The 11,761-nt window shown below is 38.0% G+C and overlaps 2 protein-coding genes across 2 annotated transcripts in view; both read left to right on the top strand.

Moving 5' to 3' along the window:
• The window catches only part of LOC113002150 (uncharacterized), a 9,180-nt gene extending 4,010 nt beyond the window's left edge, over positions 1-5,170 (top strand). The window contains exons 5-7 of the mRNA XM_026129109.2: positions 2,746-2,886; positions 3,759-3,948; positions 4,992-5,170. Of these exons, the coding sequence (XP_025984894.1) occupies positions 2,746-2,886; positions 3,759-3,948; positions 4,992-5,170 (510 nt within the window). The remainder of the gene's footprint in view (positions 1-2,745; positions 2,887-3,758; positions 3,949-4,991) is intronic.
• Positions 5,171-5,307: 137 nt separating this feature from the next.
• The window catches only part of LOC102660294 (pollen receptor-like kinase 6), a 7,549-nt gene continuing 1,095 nt past the window's right edge, over positions 5,308-11,761 (top strand). The window contains exon 1 of the mRNA XM_006584240.1: positions 5,308-5,665. Within this exon, the coding sequence (XP_006584303.1) occupies positions 5,308-5,665 (358 nt within the window). The remainder of the gene's footprint in view (positions 5,666-11,761) is intronic.

Raw genomic sequence — 11,761 nt, 5'->3', positions numbered from 1 at the left:
GAGAGAATAAGAAGTACCGAGAAGGCTGAACCCCTTCCCTCTTCACTCTTCCCCCTATTTATAGCAAAATAGGGGAGGAGCTTGCCACCCAGTTCGCCCAGGCGAGCTCAGCTCGCCCAGGCGAGCAAGGTTGCTTCCTCCAGAAGCAACAGCCTTCTCGAGGAAGAATCTGGAAGGCCCAAGTAGACCTGATTGCTATTTGTACCCCCCTTTTTACTAAATGCACCCCCTTCTATTTTTTTGGGAATTCTTTTTCCGTAATGTTACGAAACTTTACGAATTCCGTAACGATACTTATTTTCTTTCCGTGAGGTTACGAATCCTTACAGATCATGTATTTACTCTTTTTTAGCTTTCGAAGAAGTTACAGAAACTCACGGATTGCGCAACAACACCTCCTTTTGGTTTCCGCCACATTACGGAATTTCACGGATCGCATAACCCTGCTTCCTTTTGACTTCCGGCGCGTCTCGAGACTTACATATTGTGCAACAAAGGGTGCCAAGTACCTTGAAACGGCCAATCAAAGGTTGCATGTCGTCAAATAATAATCCCCGGACGAAATTAGGGTATGACAAATGTACACATGTAACATCAGTTATTTGTAAATAACTGATGTTAACCTTTGTATATTAACATCGGTTATTTATAAATAACCAATGTTAAGGTGCATGTTGACATCGGTTTTTGTAAATAATCGATGTTGTTTGCTTTATTAACATTGATTTTTGTTAATAACCGATGTTGTTTTCAAGTTTTTTTATATAAACTTTCTGTTTTTACAATAAACCCAAAATTGTACCTGTAAAATGCAATTTCAGACCCAATTCACACCAAACAAACATTTTATTCTGCTTTCAAGCAGTTTTAATCACACAATAAACATTGAATAACTGATTTATCATAAACAACTATCAACAAATGAATTCAATGTTCAAATTACATAGGAAATGTCAAAAATGTTAAACCAAAGTAAACTAAGTTAAACTTAATGTCCCTAAATCCTAGCTCTGATGTCTAACTCGGAGATAATACTATGCCCACTGGATCCACAGCGCCTTTAATCTCTTTGGCTCCAATGGTCTAGCATCGTTAAAATACTGCAAGATAAAATAAATGATAATAAGTTAATAATGTAATACAAATTATAAAAAAATCGAATTTGTTTGAAATAAATGTACCGCGTCCCAGTTATTCCTAAAACTTCCTAAAATGATGGTGGACATCTAGTGCATGACATATTAGCCGCACTCAATACTTCCTTTTTGTCTATTACACTAAATACATAATGAAATTTGGATATTAATCAAACAATTTGTGTACATACAGATAAGAAGTATATATAAGTGGAAGTTTTATATATGTAAATGACGTACCTTGACGATAATCTACCTAGCAGGAGCCTTTGATTTAGGCTGTGGAGCATCATCAAGCGCTTTTAAAGCACTGTTCCAGGTGAGTAACAATTAAAAAGTGGTGTTGTTGAGGTATTTGAATGCAAATGCATTGAAAAGAACACTGACCTGTTAATTATTCCCTTAAGGTAGTTGTCTGGCCTATTATGCAATGAACAAAACCAAACAACTAGGTGTTCTTTAGGCACAATGACCACCATCTGCCAGTGTCCGCTGCAGTGGGGATGAATATGGGTTAGTATATCAATAAACATTAATTAAATTCAGTTATTTTGTGTGACTTACACATTCAAGTAGGCTCCAAGATAGACATTGCGTTTTGAACTCTGCATCCAACTCTTTATGTAACTTTCAGTCTCAAACTGTGATTTCCCAGATCTCTAAATGGACCGTGGCTCGAGGAATCCATAGATATCAGAATTCCATGCTTGCATACTTGTTTCAGTCAGATGCATGTTTATGTTAAGTCAAAGTTAAATATTTATGAATTGAAAGCAATAAGTTAGGTAATTAAAAGTAATCTAAAATGACTTACAGAATCCACAACTGTAACACTGATATGCTGAGACATTGACCACCGTGTGTGATTTCAGAGAGGTCTTCGTGCTTTATGTAGAGCGGGAAGTCTGGATTAAAGACCCCGAACACGGTGGCATCCCATGTAACCTGGTAAGGCCTCAAGAAAAGCTCTGGGATGGTCAATGTCATCAGATAAAGCGAATCATCGACCTCCGGATCCAGCTTTGGAGGTGGTTTTGCCGGAGACACAGCTGCCTGTTCATGAAACAAAGTTAAATGACCTAATTTGAGCCGCGTTGAATGAATTAATTCAAAAAGAATAAAAATATAATAAGAGTAAAGTACCTGCTGTGATAAAGACTTGACCAGATGTGTCGGTCAAGCAAGGAAGGTATCAATTGCCTGCCCCACTAAGGAAACCTCATCAGTGGGTACAGGAACTGGAGCATCTACATCTTTAACCTCCTCCACACCCACCTTTACTTGACCAGGCAACAAAGGAGTGTTATGAACAACAGTGGATTCCTCATAAACTCTCCCCAGGGCAACCAGGCGGTCAGGATCTGCTTCGATGTACAAGCCGCACCTATCTGAGTCACCCGTCTCAAGATCGTTTCCTGAGGGATCAACACAACTCCCCTTTGTGCTTACTTGAGGACCTGAGGGACCAACCAAAGGCTCAGGAGGCAGTGCAAGTCCCTAAGGTTGCATCTGGGACTGAATCTAGGACTGCATCTAGCTCAACAATGTCATGAGCTGCCGAGTCACTTTTTCTATGATCGACTCCTCTAGCTGGTCCCTAATTTGCTAGGTCAGCTGCTGCAATTCTTCAGGAGGCAGGGAGGAAGAGCTGCGAGACGTTCGTGGAGCCGATCCGAAGTATTGCTTGATGGTGACACCGGCTCCAGCAGCAGGGACACGCCCAGGGTGCTCTAGACGTCCAATAGCAGCGGTGAGAACATCCTGACGTCCATGGGGGATGAAGGATCCCTGTGTCGCCTGCTCCTCAAAAGAATCCTGCACAGAAAACACACAGTTGTACATGGCATTCACAAAATATTGAAATATAATTGTAATGGTTAGTTGAAAATGACTTATGATCTTCTTAGCGATTTCCTTTGCAGCCTCAGTCATTATCTCCCCTGTTTTCTTGGTGCAGGCCATCTTCCACTTCACGTGGCGTCTAACAGGGGATGGAGGGTCGATGACGCCATCAACGCTTCCTGACTGTGCAGTTTCCTCCAACTTTTTCTTGGTCTTCTCAGCCAGGACATTCTGCTCCAAATATTCATAACCCCCACGAGACAAAACGTGGGGAGCAGTGTTCTGTTTCTGGATGGCCTGCGCCTTTTTCCGCACATCATGCAAAAAAAAAACAATAATCTTTCAAATTGCTAGAATGAAGTATAACAAGTTAATGTTTGTTGAAAAATAACTTAAATGGCAAGGTACATACCTCCAAAGAAAGGTCTCTGCGAGTCTGGCAAAACTGGGCCCATTTTTCCTTGCTTATGCCGTATTTTTCACAAACAATGTCGTCCACACCATCCTGATTGGCTGCAAGGGCCCATTTCCTCGTGAGGTCTGATTTAAACTGCCTCCATCTCTCGCCGACAGTCTAAAGTAACTTCCTTTTCGTCCTACTGTCAGAAGCCTCTGGGATTTCAAATTCTGCCTGACAACATCAAATAAGGTTTATTTGTTACAATAATGTATTTTTTGGCTAGTAATTAAACAATAATTAATTAAGAAAAGAAAAATACCTAAATATCCTCCCAAATCAAGTCCTTCTGAGTAGTAGGGACCTTCTTCCAGTTCTCACAGGTGACGCCCACCTTATCACGTGCCGCAATCCCCAAATATGTTCTTAATTTCTTCCTATGGGGACCGCCAGCCTTGCCAGTAGCAGGATCAACGTGGACCACTGGTCTCTCAGCACCAGGTGGTCTAGTAGACAACGATCTTAGACGTAAGGCTTTGCTGTCTGCTTCTCGTCAAACGGCAAAGGCGATACGTCAGAATGAGGAGGCGGAGGAGGAGGAGAAGGAGGAGGAGGAGGCGAGGCAGGTGGAGAAGCCATGATCCTTTATACAACAACATACAAAATGTAAATTTCAATTATAGAAAAATATCAACATCAACAGTTGTTTATGTAACTAATTTGGAATTGTGGGGTTCGGGGGTGCTTATGCTTTATTATTGTAGGTGTGTGTGTGTGTGTGTGTCTCTGTGTACCACATAATTAGGGTGATTTGTTTTCTAGCCTTTTCCATACATAGATAGGTTGATCCTAATCCCTAAACTTAAGGGATAGATTCTTGCTCACTGTATATAAATATTGCACTCATTATCATAAAAAATATCCTAATCCCTAACTCAAATTCAGTTTCATATTAAGGTGGTGCATTCTGGCAATGATTGTGACTTCTTCCCAAAACTCAGCATCTCCACTTGTGACATTCTTAAGGCACTTCACTGCCACCACTCTATGGTGATACGAATGCAGCAAGCATATGCAGACTTCATCACATACATAGCATAAGATCTAATTTTGCAGTTAAAAAAACATAAAAGGTTGCGATCACCTAACCTTTTCAATTTCTTCTAAAAGATGTGTGTTCTCCTTTGTCCCTTCCTTGTCCCAACATGTTTCATTAAACCATGTGAACAACATCAATTTTGGTTAACAACAGTTAATGCACTTCCAACATCAGTTTCTACAATACACACACATCCATAATTAATATCTCAAGGTAATTCTTGGTCCTTGACCTTCAATGCCATTCAAAGATCTATTTTAAATCTCTGAAGTATTCCTAATGAAACCATTGGCAATTAAGAGAGGTTGGTTTATGTTGGGTGGTGGTAGATGATCTGTGGAGGTTGCAAGTAATTAAGGTAAGTATATTCCTCCATGCCCTTTATTCATATTAGAATTAAACTAATTTTACTCTAAATTTGAAACAGTTGTTGTTGAAATTTTCAAACTCTAACTGCCTTTAAGTGTTGCGAAGGTGACAATTGTTTTGGCTGACTATTTTTTACCCGTTTATGTAGTTATTAGAGGAGAGAAAAGCAGAAAGGAATATGTAGCTTTGCTTCAGAGACATAGGGCTGCTGTTATTATACAAAAGCGGATGAAAACAGTACTTGCAAGGAACAGAATGAAAAGTATTAATGGTGTTGCAGTTGTCATACAATCATGTAAGAATTGTGTTCTTGAAATGCAAGGATAAATGTTACTAAATTTTTTTATTCGAATATTTAAATCTCATAAAGGATTGAGGAACCAAAATTTGTTTTAAAAAATTATCACCAACGCCTTCAACAATATGAGAACAGATGGTCTTAATATGAATTAAAGATGAAATCCATGGAAGAAGTATGGCAAAAACAAATGAGGTATGTACAGTCTAGCCTCTCTATTGCCAAGAAGAGCCTTGCTATGGATGATTCTGAAAGAAATTCAAATGCTTCTATTAATGCAAGTGATGACAGGGATTTCAGCTGGGATGTAGGAACCAATCACCAACGCCAAGAAAGCAATGGGGCAAGATTAATGAGTGCTACTTTGAGTGTTATAAGTCGGTTGGCTGAAGAATTTGAGCAGAGGAGTCAAGTGTTTGGTGATGATGCAAAGTTCTTGGTAGAGGTAAAATCTGGTCAAGTTGAAGCAAGTTTGAACCCAAACAGAGAAGTCAAGTTTGAGCAAGTTGAGTCAAGTTGCGAAGGTTGAAATTTTCAAACTCTTACTCCTTTTAGAAAGTTCAGATAATACTAAATTTGATGTTTCTTTATCTTGAAATAAATGAAAAATCAAACTTGTAATTCTATTAGTTGTTTATTTTTTTTTTAATTTGTTCATAAGAGTTGTTTTCTGTTGTTGGTGGTGTAATTGCTTGTTCTAATTAAGGCAGAGAGAGATATAGTTATATCAAGGTCGAGAAATTACTTAATTGAGGATATTTCATCACAAGTATATTTCAAAAACATTACTCAAGTGAGTAACAAAATAATGAGAGAACCTATGGTCTGTAGCTTCTTGAAATTTTATTAGATTTTTAAGTTGGTCATAATAGGTTATATAAGCTTTTAACGTGCTCTCACTGCTTTGCATACTTGTAAAAATGATTAAATAGGTTCTTGCTGGCCTACGACTTATTAGAGTAAGTCAATGTATGTTTACAATCATGAATCATCAATATGTCATTTGGTGATTTTGGTAAAAAAATTTAAGAATTATTTATAAAATTTATTATTAAGAACTTAATTGAAAAATTAAAAAAATGAGTACAAAGGAATATGGATATATTTGGTGTCACCAACTCTTGGAGCTGCGGCTGGTACTTGGGCCTATAATTTCATCAGGTACACAAATAAGTTTTGATTCTATATGTTTTGATTCTTGATGTGCCATCATTTTCTTCTATTTTCTAAACCCTTTTTGCACCATTTTAATTACTGATTGGTCTTAATTGTCAATTAATTAGGCAGTTTTATTATTTGGGCTCATTTAGCTAATTTGATGTTTTTAATCTAATTTTAGGAATTAATGAACCATTGGGCTTAATCCGGATTTTGGTTGTGGACTTGAAGAGAGCAAATAAAGCAGCGCTTACCCTAGTTAATTTCTAATTAGGAAATTTCGCAATTGTATTTTATGTGGTTCAGTGTTTATTTCGTTTTGGGTCAAAGTATTGTAATAGGGCCCAGTGACTTTGAGTGACTCTTTTTAAATAGCAGCCTTGGGATTCGTGCAAGGCTATTCTGTTATGCCATTCATTATTCAGAGCTTTGTTTAGGGTTTCACGTTTTTCTGCTTGGATGCTACTGTTCACGTAATGCAATTTTCCATTTCCTGCTTCTAATTACAATTTCGTTCTTGTTTCTTCTCCTACTTTCATTTACATTTCTGTTTTCATTTTCATTTCTGTCTCATTTACGTTTTTGTTTATTTACGTTTCTGCTTCATGTTTCATTTACGTTTTCTGTTTGAATCTATGGAAGGCTAAATATTCTGGTGTTGTTTCCTTTTGAGGATGAAGCCCAACTCTCTTTGAGGTTTCGTTTATAATGTGGTTCCCTGGCAGTTTTCCCTTCACCAGTTAACCCAAATCCGTGAACATTAATCAGTGCACGCTTCGTGTTCGATTAATTGCCTTTGAGCCTAACTTGCATTCATGCTTAATGGACGAAGGGCTAACTGGTGTATGTGGTGCCTAATCACGTATTGACAACCCTAAGTTGATTTTCGCTTAGTAAATTGAAATAGGGTTGGATTAAGTGGTTAACTGTTAGGGACAAATTCTCCATAACCCAGGATAAGAGAATGGCTTATGAATCAGAGGAAACAACCCATTTTTAATATTATTAGTTTCGTATTCCAGTTTACTTGTTCTGCTCCTTAAATCACAAAACAAACAAACCCCCCCAATTGTTACTGTTACTGCAAGTATATTATGAACATTTGGTTTATCATTGCTCGTTGGGAAACGACCTAGGATCACTTCCTAGTTACTGCATTTTCATGTTTATTTGATTTGGGTACGGCCTCGATCAATTCTCCTTATCCATGCAACAATCCTTATGTTTTGATTCTCACACAAAAAAAGAAGACTTGGTATATATTTTTGGATAGTGCTATTCATATATTAAAAAACTTGCAGACTTTTTTGTAGTAATTGGGTCATAGCTAATTGTGTATATTTTTGGTATGTAGGCTGCAATAGCACATGTATGGGAAAAATTGTACACATTTGTTCAGGTTTAGAAAATAGAAGTTAGAACCTATGGTCTTAATTGGAGTTGCATGGACTCATCTAAGATGGATCATGGAAATGAAGAGTTAATTTTGTGATATTGAAAGTTTGAAACTATGAAGTTAATTTTGTTTGCTTGCAGTATTTTATTTTTTATCTAAAATAATAAAAAATACACACACACACACAAAGAAAGATGTATACACTGAATACAATCAGAAAAAAGTGTAGTTGTCACTTACTTGCTTAGGTGAGCTCTGTTTCTCCATAAAACAATTAATGAGATACACTGCATACAAAAATAAGAAATGGCATAAGTTCCATTTTCAAAGCTTTCATCAAATATATGCATGTTTTCAATAATGCAATTAGTAAACCAATCACAAAAACCAATCATCAAATATAAATGTGGATTAAATATTAATCAATCTCAAAAATATGTTTAGTAGGTTATGTAACATAATGTGAAAATTTTCAAACATTGTAATCATTGCAGCATTAGTCCAATTCAAGTTAATGTCCTATATCATGGAGCGCACACTGGTGTTGCTATCAACCCATTTACATTTGAAAACACAAACAGTAAATTTCACATAGTTAAGTTCCCAAATTTCATCCATGAACCCAAAGTAAGGAATGGAAGCTACACAGGGATTGGCGTCATGCACACTTGCGAAGTGTTGAGATTCAGCCCTTAGGGTGACCCCACTGTTCTGCATTGTACTTTTGTCGTCTTGTGCTTTTGTGTAAAACGAATACTTGTTTATGTCGTATACTTGCCAAGTTATAACATTTCTTTTAGGCCCATCTGCTAGCTTTCTTAATGTTTCTTAAGCATTTTCATCTGCAAAGATTGTATCTTTAAACCAATCACAGAAAGTCTTGTTATGTTTTTTCAACACCCAATTCTTTGACATTTTTGGATTATTCTGTTTGACTAAAGCTTCATGCTTAAGTATGTATGGCAAAACTTCATTACTGTTGTTCAACACATACAAGTGAGCTTGTAACAAATCTTCTAGACTTGGAGTGATCACATGCAGTCCTCTTGAACCCTTACCACCCACTTTGTCATCATGCCGAGACTCAGGAAGGCCAACAGGTTTAGACTTCTCAATGTATTCTGAACAAAATTCAATGGCTTCTTCTGCAATGTACCTCTCAACAATAGATGCTTCTGGATGATATACATTCTTCGTATACCCTTTTAAGATCTTCATGTATCGCTCAACTGGGTACATCCATCGCAAATAAACAGGACCACAACATTTGATTTCTATGACGAGATGCACAATCAAGTGAATCATGATGTCGAAGAAGGCAGGGGGAAAATACATCTCCAACTAGCACAGTATAATTGCAACCTCATTTTCTAGCTCATCAAACTTGACAGGATCAACGTCTTTGCTACATATGGCATGGAAGAAAAAGCACAGACGAGTTATGGCTAACCTGACTTTGTTTGGCAAGATGTCACGTATAGCCACGGCTAACAATTGTTGCATCAACACATGACAATCGTGAGACTTTAACCCTACAAACTTAAGCTCCTTCAACTGCACAAGGCTCTTAATATTTGAAGAGTATCCTTGTGGAACCTTCACCCGACGAAGACACTGACAAAAACTTATCTTTTCCTTTTTGGACAAAGTATGACAAGCTGGGGGCAAGTAAATTTTCTTCCCATCAGACCTGGATGCAACTGTGATCATATCCCCATCTCAACTAGATCTTGACGGGTATTCAAGCCATCCTTCGTCTTGCCCTGAATGTTAAAGAGCGTCCCAATCACACTATCACATACATTTTTCTCGACATGCATAACATCAATACAATGTCTAACGTCTAGATCAGACTAGTATGGAAGATCAAAGAAAATGGACCTCTTCTTCCATATGCAAGTCTTACTTTTATCCTTCTTTTGGGTCTTTCCAAATACAGTATTCAGGTGTTGAACCCGCTGGTATACCTGCTCACTAGTCAATGGTATCGGCGCAATATCGTGTTCTTGAGTTCCATTAAAAGCTTTTTTCAGTCGTCTGTAAGGATGATTGGGTGTTAGAAAATGGCGATGCCTACTATAGATTGTTTTTCTTCCATGTTTTAATTGTATGTAGCTTGTGTTTTCTTCACAGATGGGGCATGCAAGATGACCCTTAACACTGTAACCGCTGAGATTCCGATATGCTGGAAAGTCATTAATGGTACAAAAAAGCATTGCACGCATTTGAAACGTCTCCTTGCGAAATGCATCAAACACTAAAATCCCGTTGTCCCACAACTTTCTTAGGTCTTCAACCAACAGACTTAAATAAACATCAATGTCATTTCTTGGCTGTCTTAGGCCCGATATCATCATAGACAACATCATGTATTTTCGCTTCATGCATCATTCCATCACTGGCTATTCCAAGTCTAAGATTTCTTGACTCTTTCCCGAAATATAGATACAAACCATTCATCTTCTTCCACTGCAAGCAATCAGCCGAAATCATTCCATTTGCATGCCATGTAAGGTCTTTTGCGTCGTCCTCGATAGCAAACAGACGCTTAAACCTTGGAATGATTGGAAGATACCACAAAACCTTCGTTGCAGGGCCCTTGTTTGAGTTTTCATCAGAACTGCTTTCCTCTTCATCTTCACTTTGTACCGTGAAGTCCCACAGATAGGGCATTTGGACATTTCTTGGAATTCATGCCTGTACAATATGCAATCATTGGGACAAGCATGAATCTTCTGATACTCCATACCCATTGGACACAGTATCTTTTTCGCCTTATAGTAAGTTTTAGGCAACGTGTTGTCCTCTGGAAGCAGATTGTGAACTACCTCAAGTAGTGAGGTGAAACTTTTGTCACTCTACCCATACCTGTCCTTCACATTCACCAGACTTAACACCACAGACAATAGGGTTAAGGAATTCTTGCACCCCATATACAAAGGCTTCTTTAAATCACTCTGCAATGCTTCACACACAGGGGCGTGTGCTTGCTGAAAAGACTCTTGTCCAAGGTCACGAATCATGTCTTCCAAGTGATCTCCCATTTCTACATCAAACGGTTTAGATTGGGACCCATTCTATATGTCTGTCTCTTCACCATGCCATATCCACGTCATGTAATTCTTCTTAATCCCGTCACACAATAGATGCTCCCATATGTCGTCCAGTAGCTGGCGTCTTCCGTTCAAACAGTTGATGCAAGGACAATAATATTTTCCTTCTTCATTCGGTCGACCTCTTTCTAAAGCAAATTGCAAGAACTGCTCGACGCCATCCTCATATTCTAGGCTCATGCGACTTTGATTCATCCAACTTCGATCCATCTAAGTAATTCCATGCATGAAAATCTCACTTTTTATTTACAGGTGTGGCCCTATCCCATTTAGGAAGACTGTCTTTTATGTTAGCTTCAAACATCAGGGTTAGCATTATTTTCAAAAATTTGACTAAATTTCGGTAGCATTTTGCATTGGTCTCCAAGTACACGACATGACATCGATGAAATTAATTTCCCGATTATCAAGTATGCACTTAGAGAACAACTTGAAATGCATTGTACCGAAATTTCATCAAATTAATGAAAATAATAATAACCTTAACGAATGAATCTAACATAAAAATATCAGTCTCCCCAAACTGTCCAAACAGACAATTCAAGACTAAATACAATGACTAATGCAAACTGTCCGCAAGAATCATTGCATTCAGTCTCAAACAGGAATCTAAGGTTCACTCACCATGAACAACAGTTGTGTATATAGCAAATAGCATTGATGACGTACAAGAACATACAAAATCTAAATTACGATTACAGACAAATATCGACATCAACAGTTGTTTCTATAGCATATTACTTTCATGACATACAAGAAAGCTAAGGGAGGTTGACTAGGTCGGAAGTGAGGTTGACTAAGTGTGTGTGTGTCATGAGGGTGTGCGTGTGCGTGTGATTAGGGTTTGTGTGTGTGTGTGTGTTTGATTAGGGTTTGTGTCAGTGTGTGTGTGTGTGTGTGTGTGTGTGTGTGTGTGTGTGTGATTAGGGTTTGTGTGTGTGTCATAAGGGGGT

The sequence above is a fragment of the Glycine max genome, chromosome 7, assembly GCF_000004515.6.
Source record: "Glycine max cultivar Williams 82 chromosome 7, Glycine_max_v4.0, whole genome shotgun sequence".
Taxonomy (NCBI): Eukaryota; Viridiplantae; Streptophyta; class Magnoliopsida; order Fabales; family Fabaceae; genus Glycine; species Glycine max.
The sequence above is the reverse complement of the archived record's forward strand: the minus strand, read 5'-3'. Positions and strand labels throughout refer to the sequence as shown.